We start from the raw sequence: 24,570 nt of genomic DNA on the forward strand, positions 1-24,570 counted from the left end.
GGACGGAGAGAGCTGTAAAAACGTGGAGCATGTTCTCCGTTTCCCACCTACAGCGCAGGGATGAATACTTCCACATAGTCTAACACAGCTGTTTCGTGTCCCCCTTAGCTCATTTACTACCTACAACTGTCCCCTACACAGGTGCTGCCCACATCCACACCTCAGAGAGGAGGAAGCAATCCCAAGGCCACAGGACTGCTCAGTGACAAGAGGGGGGACAGGAACCTAGGCACACACCTCTGCTCCACTTCTGTCTCGCCCCACGGCCCCTGTGGGGCCCTGCGGTAGGCCTCCCACCCACACTCCCAGGACCATGGCGCCTCCTCATGTCCTGTGTCTGGCCGGAGCGGAGCACAGACATCTGTGACCTCGGTGTGGAGCACCAGTGGATGACCCTGTTCTGCAGGGAACCCCGTGAGTGCACAGAGGGAGAGCAGAGAGCTGCCGGGCCGGGGGCAGGTGGGGCCCTCGTAAACGCGGTCCTGGGCAAACAGCCGCCCATGGAAGAACGGCAAAAACAAGCACGGCCAGTATATTCAGACAAGCAAAACTCTCCCAAACCAATTGCCCCCAAGAGCCCTGAGATATTCTAGCATCGTGTGCTGATGTTTGAACATAGACAGGCTGAATCATATTAAGGATATCACCCTAATACTGATCTCCTGGTATATCCTTAGGGTAACTTGCACCCACATCAATCAAAGAGGATCCAGAAGCAAAAAAAACATGCCTGAAATAAATTAACTAGAATGAAACCTGCAGCCGTCAGGATTAAAAGCAGCAAGTCAGCAGGTGCCTGGCTGGCTCAGTCTGTGGAGTATGGGCTCTTGATCTTGGGGTTATAAGTTTGAGCCCCACACTGGGTTACTTAAGATAAAATCTTTAAAAAAAAAAAAAAGTAGTAAGTTAGGTCTTTATCTTTGGCAAAGTTAAGCACTCATATACCATGAGTGAGTGCACAATGTACTTGGATAAGCGATTCAATTCACCATTTACTGAGCACATACTGTGGCCTGGACACTGAGCTATGTGGCAGGGTGCAAAGACAGGCAAGGTAGGTCCTACAAAGTTGTACTTGGTTAAGATCTTCCATATGTAGGGAACACTTTATTCAGAAAATGGGATTAGGGTAGAGAAAACAATGACTAAAAAAATTGCTGCAAGAAAGCTCAGTAAGGCTAATGACAAGTAAGAAGAATAAAAGGAAAGAGAAAAAGATTGAGGAAGAACAGGACAAAAATTCAAGGTAGGAAATATGCCACATGATCATCAGAACTTTTTAAAGAAATGTTTGGTCTTTGTTTAAAAAAAAAAAGGTGGGGGAGGGGATTGCCTGGATGGCTCAGTCGGCATCTCAGGATCCTGAGTTCAAGCCTAAAACACAAAACACAAAACACAAAAAAAACCCCCAAGAAACCAAATGGCAGGCAGCACCTGGATCACACAAATATAAAGTCCCCAGGACTGAATGTGCTGAATTCATTAATTCCTTCACGGAATCACTGGACCTCTGGAAACAGAAGGTTTAGGTTTTCATAATGCCTGCACAGTGTGTCCTCACTTCCCGTGTGGTGGCAGCCTGTCTTGGGTAGTGTCCAAATGAGGAATCTAGTCTGATATAAACAGTGGCATCATGACAGAGAGGGATACAGGTCATCAGGATTCATTTAAGTGCAAAGCCCTGGCCTCCTCTCAAGTCTTTCAAAGACCGCCATGTGAGAAGTTGATAGGTCCTTGCGTCTCAGGGCTCACAGAGGGTGCTTCAAAGACAAGGCCACCACGGTCGGGTGAACTCTGTCTCCAGCTCTGTACTCCGCCTGATATTCCAGTTTCCAGCAAATATGACTGCAGTGCCCCCTCACAGACCTCACAGTTTCCCTTCCCTGGGGCCTCCCCTTGGCACGTCCCTCTCCTCACTCTTCCCCTCTTCCCTTAGATAAACCTCACTCCCAGCCGCCATCTCTACTAGAAGCCTTCCTCCACTGGCCTTCAGCCTCGAGGTGATTCAGGTGACCCAAGTCCTGCCTTTTTGGAGGAGACGCTGACAGAATCTTTGAGGATACTGTTATGTTGGATTGAAAGCCTGAGGAGGATGCTGCAGGAAGTGAGGATGTTTCCCCTCTAGGATCCAAGTGTTCCTCACATCAAACCTCCAGAAGGAACAGTGAGGAGGGTCAGCCAGGCACGTTCCTGACAAGGGACAGCCTCGCCTTCCCCACATTCGAGGCTGGGAACTGCAGACAACCAGGGCTCACACCCCAGAAGGTTTTCCTGATATTTATGTTTGTTCCCTTCTTTAATTCTGTCCTGCACTTCCTCAGGGTTTCTCTGAGCAATGTTAATGACAGACTTTCTGACTAGAACTTATTTGCTAAAACACCACGCGGGGACAGAAGGGAGGGATCACAGGCCATGGGACACCCTTGGGGAGAAATTCTGATGAAGCAAAGCAGGTTTCCTTTGTTAGGGAAATCTCCTGGTGTTGGTTTGGACACTTTGAGCCAGAAACTAGTACTGCCCAATGAATCACAACAGAAAAAAGCTAACAGGCTACACTGCCACCTAAAAATTGTCTAGTGGAGAAGTCTGCCCTTTGTAAACTCCAAAATTCTAGGCCGAGCAGAAGATTACATCCTGCAGTGCTGTGTAAGGCAAAGAACTGACCGCACACGAGCCCCTAAGGAGAAGTAGGCTTTGTTTTTTTTTCTTTTTAACTTTTTATTTTAATTCCAGTATAGTTAACACACAGGGTAATATTAGTTTCAGGTGTACAATATAGTGATTCAATAATACATCACCCGGTGCTCATCACAAGTGAACTCCTTCATCCCCATCACCTATTCTGCCCATCTCCCCACCCCCTCCCCTCTGGTGACCATCAGTCTGTTCTTCACAGCTAAGAGCCTGTTCCTTGGTTTGCCTCTCTTTTTTCCCTTTGCTTGTTTGTTTTGCTTCTTAAATTTGACATATGAGTGAAATCATACGACATTTGTCTTTCTTGGACTTATTTTGTTCAGCATAATAGCTTCTAGCTCCATCCATGTTTTTGCAAATGACAAGATTTCATTCTTTTTTTTTATGGCTGAATAATATTCCATTGTATTCAAAGGTAGGCTTTTTAAAATTTGCCTCCTAACTTGGCACCAGAATTTCTCAATGCTAGTGAAATGTCTTTTATACAATACCTAAGATTAGCTACATGTTGTTTCTAAAAAAAGTCCACAGTTGCTATAGCTGAATTGACAGAATGTCTAGCATTTCAGTTATATTCTCCCTGCTTGCACTTACTTTTCAAAGCAAAACACAAAAATCCCAAATAACAAAAACCTTGTAATATTCCCAACAAAGGACTTCCAGATGCTTTAGGCCCAAGCACCCACTCTGAGCTTCACGCTTGTCAAGGAGGGGAGGCAGCCTCTCCTACAAGCTCAGGGCCCACTGGGCTGTGTGCTCACACTCAAAAAAGCTACCACAGGAGTCTTGGATATGTTGGATATGCTCCTAAAAGCACAAAGCAACTCCTTCACTTTCTCTAAGGCCACATGTCTTTAGGCCACAGACTTTAAAGCCACTGTTTTTACCCCTCTGGTCATAGAATTTTCAAAAATAAACCCTCCCAAATCTGCCCAAACCCATGATCCATGTTCCTGAATGATGCACAATATACCTACATACACGTAAGCTTGAGTACATCCTCTCAAGGTCCCCTGAAGAACAAATTGCTGGAAAAGGGTATGACGTAGGGAGAGACAGTGTCATCCCTTTGCACCAGAAATATATACTCCCCATCTATGGGGTGACAGCAGGTAGGATTTTCCCCATGAAGTTTCTAGAAGCACCAACCCTTGGACAGAAGAAAACTTGTAATAAACTCCGCAGGAGGGTTGTTTACATCCATTTCATAGACCATCAACACCAGTAACATCTGATATTTTCAACGGGACCAAATGAATGCTAAGCAAGTCGTAATTAACTATTTCCATATTCTAATTAGCATCTTCACACTTAAAATCACACCTACATCCTGGGCCTCAGACAAGTCGGTTCACGTGTCTGAGCCTTTACTTTCTGGTTGCATTTCAAATGGTACCAAGACATCTTTCCAGAGTCTCCTAGGGCCCATCTCTTGGTGAGCATTAACTAGTGTCTGCCACAGGTCAGGCGATGGAAAGCCTGTAGGCAGGACACATGAAATAGGAGGCTGGGCCGGCGCATTCCCTTAAATGCAAAAACCAAAGCAATTAGGCACAGTCAAATCCCAGCCAGAAAAAACAGACATCAAAAAGAGGTAATTTCTTCAATATTCTGCCTGCTGAAGGGTTTTCAAGCAGGCCTAATTTCAAAAGCGATTACAATTTAAAGGAAAAATTCCATGTCACCTGAGAAAGAAAACAAATAAACGAGGCACCGAGTTTTTCGAATTAAAATTTCTATCCTTATATTAGTGCTGGCATGGAGGGTCCCCATTTCACTAAATCTAAGACACCAATGCCTATAAACCTGCATGATTAGGTTACACATCCCAGAAACAAGACAAGAGCTCCCAATTAAACTATGGCTTGCCAGAAGCTGTAAAATACACCCCAACACCCAGGTCCTTATATTTTGGGAAAAAAATGGCATGTCTGAAGGATAAAATATGGTATTATTAACACTGTTGTAAAGAGAGGAAGAGTAACAGGTCAAACAGCTCCTGTGAGTATAGATCCAAAGCGTGAAGTCCATTTGTATTGTAAATACTGCCCACTGAGGTTATGAAGCGAAATATACACCAGCTGACATGGTATATTACTATGTTTTGACTAGTAATTTCCTACATTGTGTCCCCAAACTACATATGGTATATGCTGCCATTTTTGTGATAATCTAAGACATCTGAATATAAATTCAAGAAATAGAAAGACAAGCTACTCTTTTAAGCTACCAGAACAGATGCACAGATCTTCCACAGAGGACCAATCTCAGCTGCTTTATGCCTTACAAATACCAAATTCCCCACCATCGCGGCTCATAGTAAGCCAGCAAACCTAACAGGTTACTCTTGGTTAAAGAAAGCATCCATCCTAGAAGACAGAGAGTTCAATATTCCTGTTCTTAGAAACATTTTTAAACCATAAATGAGGAATCACTAATATTAAAGTCACAGGCAACTGGTAAACAAGATAAAAAGTAAGATCTAGCATCAGCAAAGTTATCAGAATATAACACAAGTCTCGGGAAAACAGTTCAGGTCAAATTACTTTGCTCAAGCCTATTTCCACATAAGGGACCAATGACATTTCTGTCTTTGGGGGGGGTCCCTATCTTCGGGAGGTTACTAAGAGTTGATTATTTCCCCAATCAAGATAATTTCCATTTTTCAACAACATTTTAGGGCAAGGTGCCCATTTAGTCTTAGATTCAGCAACTACATACATTGAATACTAAATTTTCTTTGTTTAGATAGCTTCTTATAACACTCATACTGTTTCTGATCAGGCTACGGCATTAAAAAGCTAACCTCACAGAGCCTACCCATGAAAACTGACGATGGCAGCCTTTCAGGAGTTTTCAAATTAGGCCTGACCACATGGTTAGAATCCTTCAAAGTCAGCATTGCTACTTAGAATACAGAGCCTTCATCATGTTTAACAAGAAAGCAACATGAAAAAAGAAATCAACCACAAAACCTACACCAATATCTCTTCCATAATAGAAGACTGCCCCAAAATTTCAAACCAAATCCTTAAAAAAAAAAAAAAAAAAAATCATGAAAGCTTCACAACGTTTCCTTTTAAACTAGATTTCTCTAAAGCTTAATAGCATCCTTCAGAAGCAGACAAATAGGCCCAAGAGACAAAGGGAATTTTTCCATTTAATGTTAGGTTATAATAATGTCATATATGCTTGAACCATCTATGATGAAAGGACTTTAGAGAAAGTGCCCCCAGGAGGCAGTGTCCTTAAAGACCCAGCCTCAGTCTAGCACTGCTGTAAATCTTACCTTCTGGGTGTTTGGCTTGATACAGCGAACAAAGAAAGGATTAGAGGAGCTTAGCGTTGCCATTAAGGAATGCAGTGAGTCCTATTAGAAAGGAAAAAGTATATGTTGATTTAGTCTCTTACTATGTCATTCTTTAGATTTCTCAGCATTCTAGGCACTGATCAGAAACAGGAATAAAAACCAATATAAATCATAGGACTAATAGTTTTTACTTTTAACGTTGTCATTCTAATATAAAATAAAGCCAAGACACTACAATTCGTAGTCACTGAAATTATTTCACAATATACAAAGCTCATTTGTCACTTCTTTGAAATAGTATCATTAAAAACAAAAACACCGTGTTAACCGGCAAAGAAGTAACCCCAGGCTATTTCGATGTTGCGTACAAAAACCCTGTCCTCTCCCCCTTGGAGTTTTTTTCTCCTAATTCATTATTTCCATCAAAATGAGTCTCTACCAGTATTCCACAATCTCTCAACTCTTACCCTCAAATCACCAGGCAGATCAATCTTCTGTAATACTTTTTTTTTGTTTGTTAAGATTTTTTGTTGTGGTGGTTGTGAAGAATTTTTAACATTTCCCAAAGCAGACAGAGTGTGTAATGAGCACTCATCACCAGCTTCAGCTCATGGCTAATCTCATTTCATCTGATCCCTGTCTGCGTACATACTATGCCCACCCTTCATAGGAAAGCAAATCCCAGACAGCGTATTAGTTCATCCGTCAAGATTTCAGTGTGTTATTAAAGGCTACACACTTTCAAACATGTATGCCATCACCAGATCATCATCCTAAAAAGCTTTAATAGGAATTCCTTAATACCAATATTAAAAGAAGCAACTGTCTCAAATTTCATATTAAATCTTCAAATGTCTCAAATTTCATAATTTTTAAATGGTCTGTTCTTTGGGGTGCCTGCGTGGCTCAGTTGGTTAAGCGTCCGACCCTTGGTTTCAGCTCAGGTCACGATCTCAGGGTCGTGAGATGGAGCCCTCTGTGAGGCTCCACGCTCAGTGCAGAGTCTGCTTGAGTCGCCCTTACCCCGCCAAATAAATAAATAAATCTTAAAAAAAAAAGGGTCTGTTTTTTGAAATCAGAATGTAAATGAAGTTCTCGTATTGCAGTTGACGGGTCTTTAAGTCTCTTTAAAACCACTGGTTTTCCCTCCATTTCTGGCTCCTTTTTCTTCTTACAATCTTGCTGAAGAAACTGGGTTGTCTAGGGCACTGCATTGATGAGTTACTTCTCTGCTTCGAAAGCTTTAGGATTTCTCACAGATGACAAAATGGCCTGGTACACATGGCCCTTCATATCTTCTGGTACCAGTTTAACTCCATACAAGGCATCCTGTCAGCTGGCCCCCTCTACCCACACTCTTAGAGGAACAGAATCCGAAACTCCTGTCTCAGGACTCCTTCCTTTCTCCTGTCTGGTCTCTTGACCTGGAAGGCCTGCCCACTCTCTGCCATTTCCCTGATTCCTAGTGCAATTTAACCCCCAAACACCCACAAAGCCTTCCAAGGCAATTCCAGGCAACACCGCCCTAGAAAAAGGAAATGTAACAACTCCACCGGAAGACTAAGAGTCTAGGTTTTAGAGTCAGACAGGGTCACTTCAAATCTTAGTTTCAGTTCTTAGAGGGACTGAAGGGGTCTCTATCTCTCTACACCTCAGTTTCCTCATCTGTAAAATGGGGACCACCGTACATACTTACAAGGTCATGGAAGAAATGAACAAGATAGCGTGCATGAAGTGATTAGCCCAATGACTGGCACATAATACATACCCAATAAATGGCAGCTACTTTTATTATAACACCTGGGTCAAACCTGCCCATCCTATCACACAATCCAGCACCGTGAGCAACGCTGGTGTGTCCCTGGCTCATCACCAGCTGCCCTGTACAACAGACCTCACACAGAACCCCACCGGATGCATCCTGCTCTGAGTAACTACATGAAAGACAGACTCTTTGAAGGCAGATTTAATAAATGTCTACTGACTGACATGCCTCCACTTCTCTTCATATTAGGATCTGTTACTTGCGGGTAAAATGGAACAATTAAGTTGGGAAAATAGTCTTCGTATGCTCTACCTCTAAACTTTCTAAAATGGCCAAATATTTAAAATGCAAATAAGAATGGTCCTTATTTTCCCTGAATTCTGGGTATCTGGACAAGGTAACTGACATTGACCTTATTCAAATATGCACTTACTTGGTCATTATTCCTAGTTATGATACTGTCAACATATCTGGGAAAAATACAAAAATCCACACGTGGAAAGAAATATACTCTATATTCATATGAGCCTCTAAATACAAATCAAAGTGATCCCACATGGCCAAACGGTCCTTCAACTTAGAATATGTAGCTATTTATTTCTAACAAGACAAAAAAAAACACCTACATGTTTTCATCTGACTCAGAAAAAGTATATTTTATTTCGAAAGCACCGTCTGGTGCCATAAAAGAGAAAAAACCAAATACTTTTATGGACCTCACATCCCCCCAATTTCTGCTTTCAATTCCTAAAATCACAGCAACCGTGGACTCATGAAAGCCAGCAGGGCAGACTAACCTTGAACTGTGAGCTGACTGTGGGCCGTCGATGTTTGCTTCCACATTTCAAGGTATCCTGGTTATTGCGGCTTGAAACGTGTTCAAACAGGTCATAGATGAAGTCGAATCTGTGTGAGCAGAGAGCAGGAGGGCCGTGAGGGGCCCAATTATTAGGTGCTGGATTACTGTAATTACCATGCCTGTTTCCCACTGATAGTGACCCATGAAGTCCAGGAAGAACTAGGACAGCTTCCAAAGATTTCAAAGCACCCATTGCCAAAGAGCTTTAGGCACTGAAAAAAAAAAATTGTGGCCCCCTTCTGAGCACTAGCATCTTGCAGAAGAGAAGCAGACTGGGATGAAAGTGACCCAGGGTGACATGCCATTGAGGAGCGCTGTGTTTCCAGAGGGCCACCTAAATTCCTTGCAGCCTTGATGTCTTTGCCTGGTGAAGGGAGACGGTTTTGCCCATCTCACAGTGTTTCGCAGATCCACCCAGTTAACAGAGGGAAAGCTGCTCATCTGCAGTGAAGTACACTGGGGTTTCAATCCTGCCTCCATCCCTTCCAAGCCACATGACTTGGGCAGATGCTGGACTTAGCCTCATTTTTCATTTGAAAAATGAAGGTAATTTTAGAATTTATGTTACTGCTAAAAAATTCTATAAAATTGCCACTACTAATAAAAAGTAAAAGTCTTCTCAACGACTTCCTATCTTTCTTGCATGGAAGATGCTATAGCCGTGGGCTGTGAAGTGGGGGGCGGGTGGCTTCCCTGAGAGCAGGGAAGGCCTGGAGGACATCCGAGCATCCACCCCTCTGAAGGTGGCAATGTCAAGCCTGTCCCGCCACTTCTCACTTTGCCCCCATCCCTTTTTCACTTTTGTTCCAGGGTGCTATTTCGTGCTCACCCTTTGAGGTTCTCTAACTGTGCTTTGAGCACTTTGGAGAAAAGCTCGGGTTCTGTTAAAATGTCATAAGTGTCAAAGGTGAAAGAGAGCAGAGGCAGCCCCTCACAGTTTTGTAGAGAGAAACCTGGACTGGAACAGAAACTTCTTTACTCCAGTCACAAAACCCCTTTACGTGAAGGCAGAGGCGACCAGCCAAACACCACCCTGCTGACCTCCACACCTGTGATCTTCCCACAGCCAAAGACTTCTATTTAACATCAAGGTCATTTTTAAATGTATCATTTAAAATCTAACAACTAAGAAATTGCTTTGATAGATAACATGTTATGGTATTTTTCAAACATCACCACTCTTATTTTTTAACCTTTTTTTTTTTTTTTTTAAATAAACTCTGTTCCCAACGTAGGGCTTGAACTCAGGACCCCGAGATCAAGAGGCACATGCTCTACCGACTGAGCCCGCCAGGTGCCCCTGAATGTTGCCATTTTTATAGACCCAAAAACTCATCTAAAAATAAGAACAGCTGACAGTGCTGTAAACGGGTAATCTTCCCACAGGAAAGTTAAAACAGATCTAAGTATCTTCCAGGTCTAAGCTCCTAAACTGACATTGTAGGTGGGTTTCCTTCACCCCAATTCACAGCGGTCTGTGTGACCAGGTGGCCACCGACATTTACATTCCTAAAAGTATTAGGGTTTTTAATAATTGTGCTACTTTCCTTTCTCAGATAATAAAAATTTGTTTCTGTAAAGAGATTCATGCTGGATCTGAAACAAGTATCGAAAGCTTCACCCCAAGGGTTATTTCTTGCCCTTTCTCCCACACACAGCCTTCTGCTTTAAAACACACAAACGGCTGGACTAACCAGCTACTGATGTAATGGTGTGAATTTACAATTCATGAATGAATAAATGAAGGTGTAAGTTTGTCATCTTAGCTGAGTTAATACTTGTTTATTTTTTCTGACATCCCTTAAACTAGAGACAGATGGGGTCCTACAGACCCAAGGCTGAAACCAATTTAACACATAGCTACTCTAAGCTTGTTGTGAAGAAAGGAGGTCATCCTGGTTATGAACTTAGGTTCTGGAGCCAAGCAGAGCAAATCAAAACTAGCTGTGGGTTCTTGGGCAAGGCACTTCACTGCTCCAAGAATTAGTCTGTTCATCTGCATACCAGGATTAATAGTCTCTAACTCATGGGTGTGCTGTTCTTAGGGTACCTCATTAAATGGGAGTCACTGTTACTTGTACTACTTTCTATATCTCGGTCATTTTATTAATGAAATATTGCCCATGAAAGGAGATAATAAATCAAGTTGCTTCCATATTAATTTTTTCTGTATCTGTAAATTAAAAGAATTGGCACAAGTAATAGTTTGCTTGCTAAGGATGTCTTGGGGAGGAGACTGACATACCGGCTTTCTCTTAGCAAGTTGAGAAGATCATCTCTAAAGGTATCTCTGTTCTTCTCCAAGATGCCCCGGACATCATACTGCACCTGGTTTTTACAAAAAATAAATGAGAAATGGTACAACTGATCAAAAGAATAACTTCGGGTCATAAGCATCTCCTTTAAAAGCCAGACCCATGAAGAGAAGTCATTTTGATACATTTATGATTGGCTCCTGAAATTACTATTTCTCCAAATACCAAATGGGCAAATATCAATAAGGATCTTAATTAGGAAGTTACCTCTCCAGCGTAGTGTTTCACTCCAAAATTGTTGACTGCAACTCTGGGCTTCACGTAAAAGTGGTTATTCTAACAAAGAAACAAATACAAACGCCTAATTTCACTTACTGATTTGCACTGACTTCCCAAAAGAATTAACTACAACAGATCGTGAAAACAATTTGAAAACCCACCGCACTTCAGAGGTTTAGGTCAGAGTGTGTGATACACTTTATCAAAACCACACAGGACTTGTCTGTCATCGCAGAAGTGAGGTTAAATTCTATACTCATCAACTAAATGTGGGCACGTTCTGACGAGTAGCCCCAAATCTATCCCTTTAACTTATTTCAACTTAGTTCTAGCATCTGGAGAAGACAGCTTTGCTTTGAGAAAAAAATTACATGTGGGAAGCACAGCAGAGCCAACAGCACTGAAATATCTTATGTGTAATCTTAATCCACAGATCTGCTACTCAGACATAATTAAGAGTTGGCAGGTTTTGACATACAGCGTGTTGACTGTGTAACTTCTCCAGTAAGGTGCTGTCTGTGGCTTGAGGAAAATGGCTTTCTTCATTGATAAGGGCGAGGAGACCAAGTTTCTAGAAGAGAGAAGTTAAATGAATTAAAAGTTGAATGCCTCAAAATATTTCAGAGCTTCCTTCCCCCCTCTCAAGTATTTGTTAAAGGAAAAGGCACAGCAATTTCTTGGTTTAAAAAAATTCAGAATGATTCTATGAAGACATCCCATGAATTTAAGTGTCACAGAAACATGGAAAAATGGAACCCACCACAATTTTGTGGAGGAAAGTACAAGTGGCCAGTCTACTACTGGTGGTGGCAAAGTTTTCCATGCTGACAAAGTCTAAGTGAAGCCGATTCACATACTATTGATTCTAAAATATGGAGTTCAATGAGACAATAGGCTTGAAGCTGCCAAGTATTTAAATTCAACCTTGCACATTTGCATGTATGTTTCCAAATGGTCCATTGTGTTCTAAACATTCACATCTTTGATGTACATGTTCGCACAAGCTATTTTGTTCCCATAAATATGAATCAGCCCAGCGGGACACCCTTGGGACTGCTACAATGCTTCAACAATGTTACCTTCTCAATCAGGTCCAAGCATTCACCATTGTCTATCCAGTCAATGTCTTCCCACACCAATCCCTCCCTGTAGCAAGATTTAAAAGGGCTAGGTTATAATAAAATAGAGCTTTAAAGCTATCTAATTAAGTGGCTGATTTTAAAAAAAAATTTTTTTTTTGAAGTGGAATCCTATGAGTGCTTACCTGCTATATTCTAGTTGTTCCAGAGAAAAAATATGTTTGTTGAAATATTCCTGAAGTTTCTCATTTGCATAGTTTATATTGAACTGCTCGAAGTGATTAACCTAAGGGGGGTGGGAAACCATTCAACAAGTATCTTCAGTGCCCTTACTATTACATACACAGGTAAAGAAAAGGAAAAATAAATCTGTGGAGAAACATATCAATATTTATTTGAAAAGATTAGTTTACGATCAGTCAATAAGTGGATAGAAAAGAATTCATGCATCCCACTCGTCAGAAGCATACCTCAAAGTTTTCGAATCCAAAGATGTCAAGAATGCCAATGGATTTAAAGTCATCTTTGCCTTTGATCCTGCTGTTAATCTTCTTAATCACCCACTCGAAGCAGCGTGCGTAAAGTGCCATGGCCAAGGAGTCTCTGCTGTCTTCGGCCTGGGGGAGAGGAAACACGGTGACCGTCTCCGCTGACCCCGGACAGCCTGGGCAGGCAAGTCCATCCCTGCCCCCTCGAAGACACACGCACTGAACAGGAATAACACCTGTGCACCCAATACCAAGTAAATTAGTACCATCTAGGAAAACACAGGTGTCTAAAGAAAGGGTGAACTGGAACTCACTCACTCTACAGTAGGATTCGCTAGGACGCCCTTTACACAGCAGGCTTTCAAACTCAAGTTTTTATGTTGAGTTACAGGAAAAAATCTGAACCAACATATATAGAGCTACAAATTTTATCAGGTTTAAGACAACAATTAAGGCCTGAGTTTTCTCATGATCATCTTCTCATAATCTACTTTTTAAAAAATTTTTAAGATTTTTATTTATTTGAGAGAGAGAGAGAGAGAGAGCATGAGCGGGGTGAGGGGCAGAGGGAGAAGCAGACTCCCCACTGAGCAGAGAGCCCGATGTGGGGCTCGATCCCAGGACTCTGGGATCATGATCTGAGCTGAAGGTAGACACTTAACCAACTGAGCCACCCAGGCACCCCTCATAATCTACTTTGAACACAGAAAAATTTTCTTCATGGTATGTACGATTAGCATTTTTACTTACCCAATCAAGAAACTGATATTAGATGGGCTGGCACATATAATTGGCTCAAGGCAGTAGCAGAAGCAAAACTAAGTACTACTACATAAATAATAACAATAAATTACAATAGCTCATGTTTATTTATCACTTAAGTAACTGGCATATATTTATTATTATCCTTACAAGAATTCTATGAATTAAGTATGATAATTATCCCTGTCTTACAGAGAAGGAAACAGACGCAATGAATGCATTCCCCAAAAACGGAAAGTAGTATGTCAGGACTTGAACTCAGGAAATCTCCATCAGACCCAGTCCTCTTAGACACTCGGCTGCACTATCTCTAAGAAAACGAACAACTTTGTCTCTTCCCCTCAGCTGGGCTATCTTCTTTATTTTGCTCATTTGAATGGTTCGTTGTAGTCACTTATTTGAATCAAAGCTGTGAATGTGAAACCCCAGGAGTGTCTTTTAAAACAAGCTCTGATAGCGAAGGCACGTACCTGTTGAACAGTGAGAGGTGTGAGGATCTCTTCCCCCCTGAGGAACATGGATCTCTGCGTCAGAGCATCCGTGAGCTGTGCGGAGTCCAGCCCAAGTAGCTCGGCAGACCTGCCCAAGGCTGGAAATGAAGAACAAGGGGAAAGTGGATGCACTGAGCCAAGAAGGAACGGGCCACGGGACTCCAAAGCTAACTCCACAAGGCAATACATTACAGCAGAGAACATTCCTCAGTCCCTCAGGTAGAATTTACAGAACACACTTTCTACTGGTAAGTTGTTCACTCCCTCAGTGGGTCTCAGGCTAATAGAGAACCTGGCGCTTGGACCAAGTGTGGTCCTGAGACCCCGAGGCAGGGGCTACCCAAGACCTGCCAGAGGCTTGCAAGGTCCTAACTATTTTCTGTGATATTAAGATGTCCTTTGCTGTTTTACTCTCATTCCCTTACCATGGTACAGAGGAGTTTTCTAGTGGCTACATGACATGAGGTATCTCAACAAACTGAATGCAGAAGCAGATAAGAGAATCTAGCTGTCCTCCATGACATCAGATGCTTTAAAAGTTTGCAAAAATGTAAGACAGTGTCATTCCATTTTTAAGATTTTATTTATTTGAGAGAGAGAGAAAGAGAGAGAGCACAAGCAGGGGGGCAGGGGGACAGGGGGAGTGGCAGGCAGAGGGAGAAGCAGGCTCCCCGCTGAGCAGGGAGCTCGACGCCGGGCTTGATCCCAGGACCCTGGGATCATGACCTGAACCGACTGAGCCACCCAGGTACCCCACAATGCCATTCTTCTCACGGATTTTCTTTTGTTTTGGAAAACAGTCTTTTAAATAAAAACACGATTATTTCTTTTAATAGGAAATGGGTTTTTTACAGTTATTTCAAAATTAATTAGTTTTTTACAACACCTCAGTTAATTTCCAAGGCAGTAACATGAACAGACATGACCCACATAAACAATAGCTCTTTGGAGTTCTCTATGGATTCAAGATGATTCAGAGGCGCTGGGACAACATGTTTGAGAACCACTGACCTACAGCGCTGTCCTCGCCTATAGCCCTTTCAACCTTTAGCGCATCCAATCCCCAAGGCTTCGTGCCCTACACGCTGCTTCCATCGGGAAAGTTCCAGAAGTAAATACAGAAATCACTTCAGGAAAAGTGTATATATGATTAGCATTTTTACTTACCCAGTCAAGAACAACTGGAAAAGGACAATTGACATAGTGATGTGCGTATTAATTTTTAGTCTTGACAACACGTCAGCGAAGCACGTTATAGATAAGACATCACTAGAGTTGGGGGATACGTAACTCAAGGAAACAGGCTGTGGCAGAGCTGAACAGTGAACAGCATTTCCACCCGAGAATGAATGGTCTTCCCAGGACACGACGTCACCGCTCACAAACTATGCAAAAGAACGCAACACCACACCCCTGACCCCTATCATTCTTCTACATCTAATCCTCGTTGCTCGTATTTCTTTACTGGGTCCATTTTCCTCTGTCCTTGCTAAGAATGAGAACACAGCCACCATCCCCTCCAAAAATCACTCCTCTTAGGCTTGGACCCTTTCTTAGCTGACAGTTCCCATCAAATACAAAGCTCTGCAAGTCTCTGTCCAGGGTCAGAAAGCTCTTTCTGTAAAAGGCCAGACAGTAAATATTTTAGGTCTAAGTTCCCTATGAGGAAAAAGCCAAGGGAGGGAAGGAGGGAGGAGGCATCCTACCCGTTTTGAAGGACACTTGGGCCCCACCAGCAGTGATAAATTCTATGTTCCCAAGATGTAACACACCAGCAAGCAACCTCAAAACCTCCCAAACTTCTTCTTTGCTGAACTGCATCACTTCCATCGCCGTCTGAAAGAAAATCAATGTATTTAAGTTTTTGTTGTTTTTCTTCCATAGTAAAGAAAATGAAAAACCCATTACTCAGTAAAATTGTTAGGTACTGTTCTAAAGGCAAGAAAACAAGAAATAGATTCATGACCCCTCACTTTTAAATGATAAAGCCTTTGCACAGGCACTCATAAAAGGATGTGATATTACAGAAGAACTGTACAATGTGGAGAGATCACCCAATCGATGACATAAAATGAGATATCTGCCTTATTAGGTACAAGTCTGCCAGTGACACCACAGAAGAATTACCTAAGAGAGTCACAGTAATGATGGTGAAAAAGAAATGCTTTTTCTGTAGATACTGAAGCAAAATGGAATATTTATTTTCTTGCACATAAGTTGGTGGGGAAGGGGAAGGCTTCATGGAACTGCTCCAGTGTAAATTTCAGGGCTTTTCCTTAATGGCTAAATGCAGCAGGAACCCAAGTCAGAGGAATAAAATTCTCTATTAGGAACTCTGTAGATAGGAGAGTCTCTGCTCCTTTTATAATAGATACTGATGGATTAGATGAATGGATTCAGATCAGTCTTCCCTAGACATTCATCACATCTCTTTTTAATTTCTCCAAAGAACTTTTAAAGATCTTGTCTTGGCCCCTCCATAGGAAATGGAAGTTAACATAATGCTGTTTGGGGGAAAATAAAAATAAACAGGCCCCTACAGGAGAGGAGGTTTGTTCCCAAATACAAGTATCTAAACAACTGAAGTCAGGTATTGTCTGAATCACATCGAAGATCTGCTCATTTTCTATTGTGATTGATTGATTGATTTCAGAGATGGGGGTGCAGGGGGGAGAGGGAAAGAATCTTAAGCAGGCTCTGCACCTAACGTGGAGCCTGACACGGGGCTGGATCTCAGGACGCTGAGATCATGACCTGAGCAGAAATCAAGAGCTGGACACTTAATGCTTAACCAACTCGAGCCACCCAGGTGCCCCTCTATTATGATTTAGAAGCCATACCCTTGTCAAGAAAAAAGCACCCCGTTCCCCCAACTGAGGACAGAATTGTTGGCAATACTGATGAAAATGACCTACCAAGAGCACGTGGGCCCACAATGCAATAATCGTGACAATGACAATCACTTCAGGGGATTAGGAAGGAAACTGGGCACCACTGTGAAGCAGTAGAAATTGTAAAAGGAAACAACTGGAGATTTAAAATGTGAAAAGTTTTAACTTCTTTACAAGGAAAAAACAAAGTTGAAACAAAAGGCAAAAACAATAGGCAGGACAACAATTTAAAAATTATAAGGGAAGGAGCAATAGCTTAGCCATAATAAAAGAGATATGAACAACAAAAATAAAATAGGCATTTCTTATGGGAGCATATGCAAATCCTTCCTAGAAATCAAACATGTACTAATCAAAGAAAATCTGAGATAGTTTCTATTAAATTAGCAAAAAACTTGTGACTGATAAACCTAAAATTGGTGAAACTGGGACATTTATGCACTGATCATTGGTGCCATACGTTAATATGATCTTTTTGGAAAACAAGATTATATGCCGCAGATGTACATAAACTTATAATGTTCAGAGAGGTTCAATAACTTTCACAGGGTTGCACAACCAATATTCAAAGTCAGGCCCAATGAACCCAAAGTCCACAAACTTATTATCCAGCCGATGTTATTACTTTCTAAAGACATAAAAAGAAAAAAAGCAATCTCTTATATAATCTTCCATAACTTCCATGCTGGAAATTAATTCCAAGGAAAATCTCAACAGAAAAAGGAAGTTCTATAAAATATTCACTGCAGTGTTATATTAACACATCGAGAAAAAAATTCTAACTATCCTATAATGAGACAAGTCAAATACAGCAATAGTTGAGAACAGTTCAATAGTTTAGAATAGTGTGTACTTTTTAAAGGAAATTATGATCATCCAGAAACATGATTTATGATAGCTTTATGTAAAAAGTTTAAAATTATATTTTTGTGGGGTGCCTGGCTGGTCGCTAAAGCATGGGACTCTTAATCTTGGGGTGATGAGTTCAAGCCCCATGGTGGGTGTAGAAATTACTTAAAAAAAATAAAACCACATTATCAGTAAATTTTTTAAAAATTATATTTTTGCAACTTTTTTTTTAAAGTAATCTCTACACTCAATGTGGGACTCGAACTTACAACCTCAAGATCAACAGTCCGATGCTCTACCAAATGAGCCAGCCAAGTACCCCATAAAGAAAACCACGCTGGGAAGTAAATATACTGTATTGAAAATAGTTGCAATGTTAGTGTTGGTAAACTCACAAACATTATGTTCCATCATGTCTTTTAGTGTTTTGACAATATTTTTACAGTAACAGTACAATATTTTTATAGTAACGGTACAATATTTTTACAATATTAATGGGTGAATGGATAGATAAACAAATTGCTGCCTATTCAATGGAATACCACTCACTAGAAAAAGGAATGAACTGTGTTATGTATGATGTAGATGAGTAAAAGGAGCTAGACAGGAGAATACCCTCTGTATGATTTCACTTACAAGAACCTCTAGAAGAGACAAATCTACTGATTTATGCCTGAAAACAGATAAGTGGTTTCCCAGAAGTAGGGTGGCTGGGAAGGGCCAAGGAACTTTTGGAGTAAAGAATCACCCTTCAGGGCGACAAACCATGAGAGACAATGGACTCTGAAAAACAAACTGAGGGTTCTAGAGGGGAGGGGGGTGGGAGGATGGGTTAGCCTGGTGATGGGTATTAAAGAGGGCACGTTCTGCATGGAGCACTGGGTGTTATACACAAACAATGAATCATGGAACACTACATCAAAAACTAATGATGTAATGTATGGTGATTAACATAACAATAAAAAATAAAAAAAAAACAATAAACAGAGGCTTTACTAAGAAAAAAAAAAAAGAATCACCCTTTATTTTGATTGTGGTTGTGGGTACATGGGTGAGTAAATTCAAAATCCATTAAAATGTATACTTTAAACGGTAGCGTTTTATTATATGTACACTGCCTTTCAATAAATCTGATTACAAATAATAAAAACACCATGAATTATTTAATCAGGTGTTTAAAGACTCATTTCATTGGTGCAAGCAGAAATTGACACAAAGAATAAGAACCATTAGTCGAGTGCTTATCAATTAAAAAAACCATATGGAAAAATATTCAAATTTACTTATTCTAAAAGTTAAAAGTAAAGAAAGGTAGTTAATACAGAATAATTTCTTATTCTCAAGACTCTTAAAATAGCAGTAAGGACCAAATCAAACAGCAAAATAATTATAAAGCACCTACACTGTACAAAAGTTAATACTTTCCCTCTCTATGATTAAAGTTTTCCTCCTATAAGGCATATTCAACACTACCTTATAAAAAATTCTTAGGTCACAGAAATGAAATCCTTTACTGTTTAAGTCAACTACCTGGACTTTATAAACACTAAAAGGAAATAAGACCAAAAAAATAAGTTTGCTGTAGCAGAAAATGTCAAGTTATCACATGAAAAATATCAAGAGACGCCCGATGAAAATATTCTTGGCTAAGCTCTTAAAATACATACCGAAGTCATATACGGAGATAGAAAGCAAATAAAACGTGCTTACTGTGTTAAGAAATTTGACTACTCTCAATCTAACCCTAAGTGAAGTAGGAGCGTGGTGATTAGTAATTGCATTAATCATACTGCGGGGTAATTTAATGGCTGCCCCCAGTTGGCAGCAGCATGGGCATGCGTGCTGGAACCACAGTTAAGAGCCTCTACTTACTGTGCCCTACTGTCCTGTTTACAGTCTCTCCAGTTGCAATCTCCACCCCCCTCGGCAAGAGTAGCCACTTTAAAGCTTATTATCATTACCTTATTTTCTCAACGGTATGGCTGCAAGACTTAAAAAACGGGCTGGGAAATTCTCCGTATAGTTCCGAAGCACTAAACAGCAATTTAGTTATAACAAAACTGGCACAAAGTTAAAATATTTTCAATAAAGTCCTTATTAAGGAAATAGGTGTTTGGGAAAGTGAGGGTGGGCAGTGGGGGAAGAAGAGGGACGACAAATATGGGATCTGGTCCCAATCGTGAAGGACCAAAGGAGGCCAGGCTCATGGCACTAGAAAGTAATAGAAAGGAGGGGCAAATTTCAGGTGCTTTACTGCCAGAAGGTACATCTGCTTAGGGTCTCAGGCAGTTGGCTGTGAGGTGTAGAGGTGCCATTTAAGGCAAAGGGACCACAGATGAACAAATGGTGTCACTGAAACAGTGGAAGGGGAGGCGATTCTGGGTATAGTAAATTGCAAGTAAGCAATCTGATAATAATTTATTATGCAATGTGATGATAGGCAATATTCTGTTACTTTATAATATAAAATTTGCTTATGCTGCCAAGTTCACCACCACCGAAAGAGACTGATGTTTCCATGCTTGGCAAAACTGAGGTTTAAAGTCCGCCCTTTAAGTCTTAATAAAGTCTGACTCATGTGGAATGAATTTATGCATACATACACAAGGGCTCATACCATTAAAAACCCATGGATATACCCAGTAAGGCTGATAAGGTCCAGAAACCCCAGTCCTGGTCCACAGCTAGGAAGGCTATAAACATTCAACATTTGTGGAGTAAGAGAATCTGAAAAGATTATCACCCAAAGACTCCTGCTACTTAACACACACTTTTTATCAGCCACCATTCTGGTGGGTCAAATGCAGATAAATTAGTTGCTCCTATTGACTTGAAATTTCTAGGGCAACTTGAAAGGCTGCATAAAAACATGGCTATAAAATTTAGCATATATTCACAGAGTCTGCACCAGGAAAAACCAGGTCCTCTAAACTGCCCGGGGTACTTAACAGGCACTTATTGATATTAATGTCAAGTGGTGGCAATAATGAACTCTAAAAACACAGAAAGCAAATTCTTAATAAAATAAGCAAAATTCTTAGAAGACATATACAAGAGTATACTGACATTGAAGTTGATAAAAAGACTCATTTTTTCAGCAGCTAAAAATGACATTTGCATACATAATTCACAGAAATAATTTCTATGAACATTTCAACATATTCTGCAAACAAATATCCTTCAGGCTTAATGGAATGTGGTCCCTTCCCTCCCTTTGATCCCAAAACCTCTGGGGAAAGCAGCTTTATGAAACTGAAATATGAAGATACAAATTTAAGTGGTATTTGATTTTGGAGGAAAATACTGAGAGACAAATTACATTAAAAGCAGCTGTACAATATGATTCAATCTTTTTTCCTTCTTCAGCAGAATACCGGGGTTATACGTAGCTTATTTACTGCAATCTCCTTGGTGCCTAGAACAGTGCCTGGCATATAGCAGGTGCTCAAACATGTTGAATATATAAAACCGACTTCGGTCTGAAGAGTTCAGTGTCTCTTTCTCACCATTCCTGTGTCACTCCTGGTTACAGAGTACTGCATAAGACAGAACAACGGGCTGGCTGGTATCGACAGGATACTTTTGACTGTAGAAGTTGCAATTTTAGGAATGTAATCATAATTATATAATCATTAAAGCTGATATAGTCACTGTAAATATATGATAACACAGAATGATAAAATCCTAGAATTCTGCCTCATGAGATAACATATTTGGTTTATTTTTTGTCCCAGCCTTTTTTCTGCATATAATTACTATATCAGTTATCGTAAATTATACATAAAATGCTTTTTTAAATAAAAGGATTATCAATGAGTGTTGCAGCTTATCTTCAATTATAAAATAAGCAAGTTTTCCCATATAATTAAATATATTTGAGCATATGTTTTGCTTGCTCTAATGGACCTGATTTTATGGCTTTAACAAATTATTTAAGCTAATCCTCTATTTGTGGTTCTTGCAGGTTAAGGTAAAGGGAGAAAAAAAAATGGAGAAAAAATCTTACTTTTTATAGAAAAGAGTGTTTTTCTTCTTTCTGAAAAGGTGCACATTTTTTCTTTTCTGACTGTATTACTTAGAACTTCCAGAAAGTTAAATAATAATAAAAAACTACACGTTCCTGATTTTAATAGATAGCAGCTAGGTTTTCATTGCCATTTCTAATAGGTTGACACCAAAAAGTAATCACAAAGTAAATATTTAAATAATTTAAACTTGTAAGCTTGTTGTCTATATCAATTTCATGTACAAATTTTCTTCCTTTCTCAATGATACGTTTTCAATGTTAAGATGAGATTTTAAATGCTAAAACCTACTCTTTCAATTTAATAATAAAAGTTAGCAATCAATGAAAGCAGGGCGAGCCCTAAAAGTCTATCTGTAGGCTAGCAAAAGGCACAAACAATTCTGAATCAGAAAATGAAGGCCCAAGAGGAAAGCAGAGGAAAGCCAGCAGAGTAACTTCTCCGGGGCTCTCAGGACAAGAGGAGGACCCGATGCTCAGTGCACTCTAGTGGCCAGGCAAGCTAATGAGTAGAAGACCTGCTGCTTTTTGGACAATTAGGAGTCTGTCTCCTGCCACAAACAACGTCCTTCTATCACAAAGCATTGTTCTCCAGCTTCAAGAAAAAAAAAAAAAAAAAGGAAAAAAAATCCTGTCCTCCTTTGCCCTTTTCATCAAAAATGAGTTTTCATATTTATTCTAACACACAGTAAAGACAAAGACAATACTAAACGAACTGCGAAGAGAGAAAGTCTGAGTAATAATAGAATTCCAGGGGCAAAATAAAATTGGGAAAGAAAATTTAAAATAGTTAAACATTTCATAAAATCCAACTCTCAAGGCCAATTCTCATGCTGTCCAGGGTACACAGCAAAAGGTGCTGTCAACAGAGGCTTTTTTGTTAACAGTTTCAAGGAAGGAGATTTGGCAAGAGAAACCCCTCTGCATTATAAATGACAGAATAAAGGGGAGACAGAGGGGAAGAGGATCATATTATAGCCAATCCTGTCCTTAATTTCAATTTAAGATGTGGAAAATGATGTATGATATATATCCACTTAAAAAAAAAAGACCCTGATTTTATTCCACAAGGCATTTTTACAAACAATCTGGAAGAATAAATGGGGATATTGAATAGAGAACTGTTGACAACTATAAAGAAAAGAACCTGACTGACAAATCTGGGCTGTACCAGAAGCTGGTACCACCTGCCTGCCTTGTGGGTTAGAGTCTGGGATTTGGAGGTAGACTCTTTCCGCACCGGCTCTATCTAGTACTGTGTATGGTTAGGCTGGACACCAACCTCTCTGAGTTGCAGAGTGTAGCCAACCAGGGTTCCTACCGTCACAGTGTCGTTAAGCACAACGAGAGAGTTGGCCCATTTGAGCCCATATAACAAGCGCTCAGTATCAGTTGCATTTATGATGATGAATCAACCCTAGATCCACCGTATCCAACTGTTATAGTAATGACTCTGGCAAAGGAACGAAGACTGCATTGGCAAAATCTACTGGCCGTTCTCAATCGGATGGGGCTATTAATAAAGCTCGATGACCAGGGTTCCTAAATGTTGTCACCTTATAACACAGTTCTCGTGATAACAGAAAACTGTAAGAGACCACATGTTTTGACACTGCAGAGTTGTGACTACTTTTCTTGTGGTCAGAATTGGTTGTCAGAACCAGGCCAAGAGACTCAGACAAGATCCTAATAGTCACCTGGTCTAATGGTTGACAGATTTGGTTTTAGCTGTAGAAACTGTATGTATGTATGTATGTATGTATAAATAAATAAATAAATAGCTCAAAAAAGAAAGACTGGCATGTTCCAGTGGCAAGCCTATATTTTTTTTAATACAGTTCCAAGTCAACTCCCCATCTGGCCTGAATGCCACAGATATTTCTCCACCTTCTAAAGAAAGAGGATTCTCTTCCAGTCTGGAACATTCTTTATCATGACTTGGAACAAAAAGAAAGTACCTATTCTCAGTACAGCGGTGCAAATGTAATTACTTCTATTTTCATTAAAAAAATTTTTTTGACATTCTTTCCTGCTTTGTTGAAGATTAGTTGACCATAGAGTTGAAGGTCCATTCACAAAAAAAAAATTTTTTTTGGAACAGGAAATGAAATGTCGCTTTTTTTTTTTAGGGGGTTGTCACTCTTAATAAAGGTAAAATAAGAAAGTAACTTACAATCACTTCCTTAAAGGATTCCTGGTCACTGATTGTCTTGTCTTCTATACATCCAGACTGACTCAAATAGTGATAGTTTTCTGGCACAGATAAATAAAATTCTTCTGCAAAAAGACAAAGAAAATCATAAAATCAGTATTTGGCCAGGATAAGACAGAATCCAAAAGAGTTCTCACTTTGTAACTTTAAAAAAATAAAGTATATAAATAATTCTATGCTAATAGTCTCCTATTAATATAAAAAAAAGATTCTCTCTTAATCATCATTTAGAGAAAATAAAAAGGATTTAATTAGGGCTCAGTAGGTTAAGCCTCCAACTCTTGATTATGCTAAAGAAAAGCTCAATAAATAAAAATAAAAATAAAGGATTTAATTAAACGAGATGGCATAATAGAAAATGTTCTTGAAAAACTGATAAGGATCCTGTTTTATTTTCCCTTAAAAATCAAATGTTTAGGGCACCTGGGTGGCTCAGTTGGTTAAGCGACTGCCTTCGGCTCAGGTCATGATCCTGGAGTCCCGGGATCGAGTCCCACATCAGGCTCCCTGCTCAGCAGGGAGTCTGCTTCTCCCTCTGACCCTCCTCCCTCTCATGCTCTCTGTCTCTCATTCTCTCTCTCGCAAATAAATAAAAAATCTTAAAAAAAAAAA

At 40.2% G+C, this 24,570-nt stretch overlaps 1 protein-coding gene across 1 annotated transcript in view; it reads right to left on the minus strand.

The window, feature by feature from the left end:
• Positions 1-24,570, minus strand: part of MYO10 (myosin X) — a 197,857-nt gene that overhangs the window by 53,551 nt on the left and 119,736 nt on the right. Inside the window, exons 9-19 of the mRNA XM_081825788.1 lie at positions 23,920-24,023; positions 15,689-15,818; positions 13,962-14,080; positions 12,712-12,858; positions 12,427-12,527; positions 12,242-12,308; positions 11,641-11,733; positions 11,151-11,219; positions 10,874-10,956; positions 8,567-8,675; positions 5,984-6,064 (exon numbers count right to left, since the gene is read on the minus strand). Of these exons, the coding sequence (XP_081681914.1) occupies positions 5,984-6,064; positions 8,567-8,675; positions 10,874-10,956; positions 11,151-11,219; positions 11,641-11,733; positions 12,242-12,308; positions 12,427-12,527; positions 12,712-12,858; positions 13,962-14,080; positions 15,689-15,818; positions 23,920-24,023 (1,103 nt within the window). The remainder of the gene's footprint in view (positions 1-5,983; positions 6,065-8,566; positions 8,676-10,873; positions 10,957-11,150; positions 11,220-11,640; positions 11,734-12,241; positions 12,309-12,426; positions 12,528-12,711; positions 12,859-13,961; positions 14,081-15,688; positions 15,819-23,919; positions 24,024-24,570) is intronic.

The sequence above is a fragment of the Leptonychotes weddellii genome, chromosome 7 (assembly GCF_054177405.1).
Source record: "Leptonychotes weddellii isolate Sample4059 chromosome 7, ASM5417740v2, whole genome shotgun sequence".
NCBI classification, from domain to species: domain Eukaryota; kingdom Metazoa; phylum Chordata; class Mammalia; order Carnivora; family Phocidae; genus Leptonychotes; species Leptonychotes weddellii.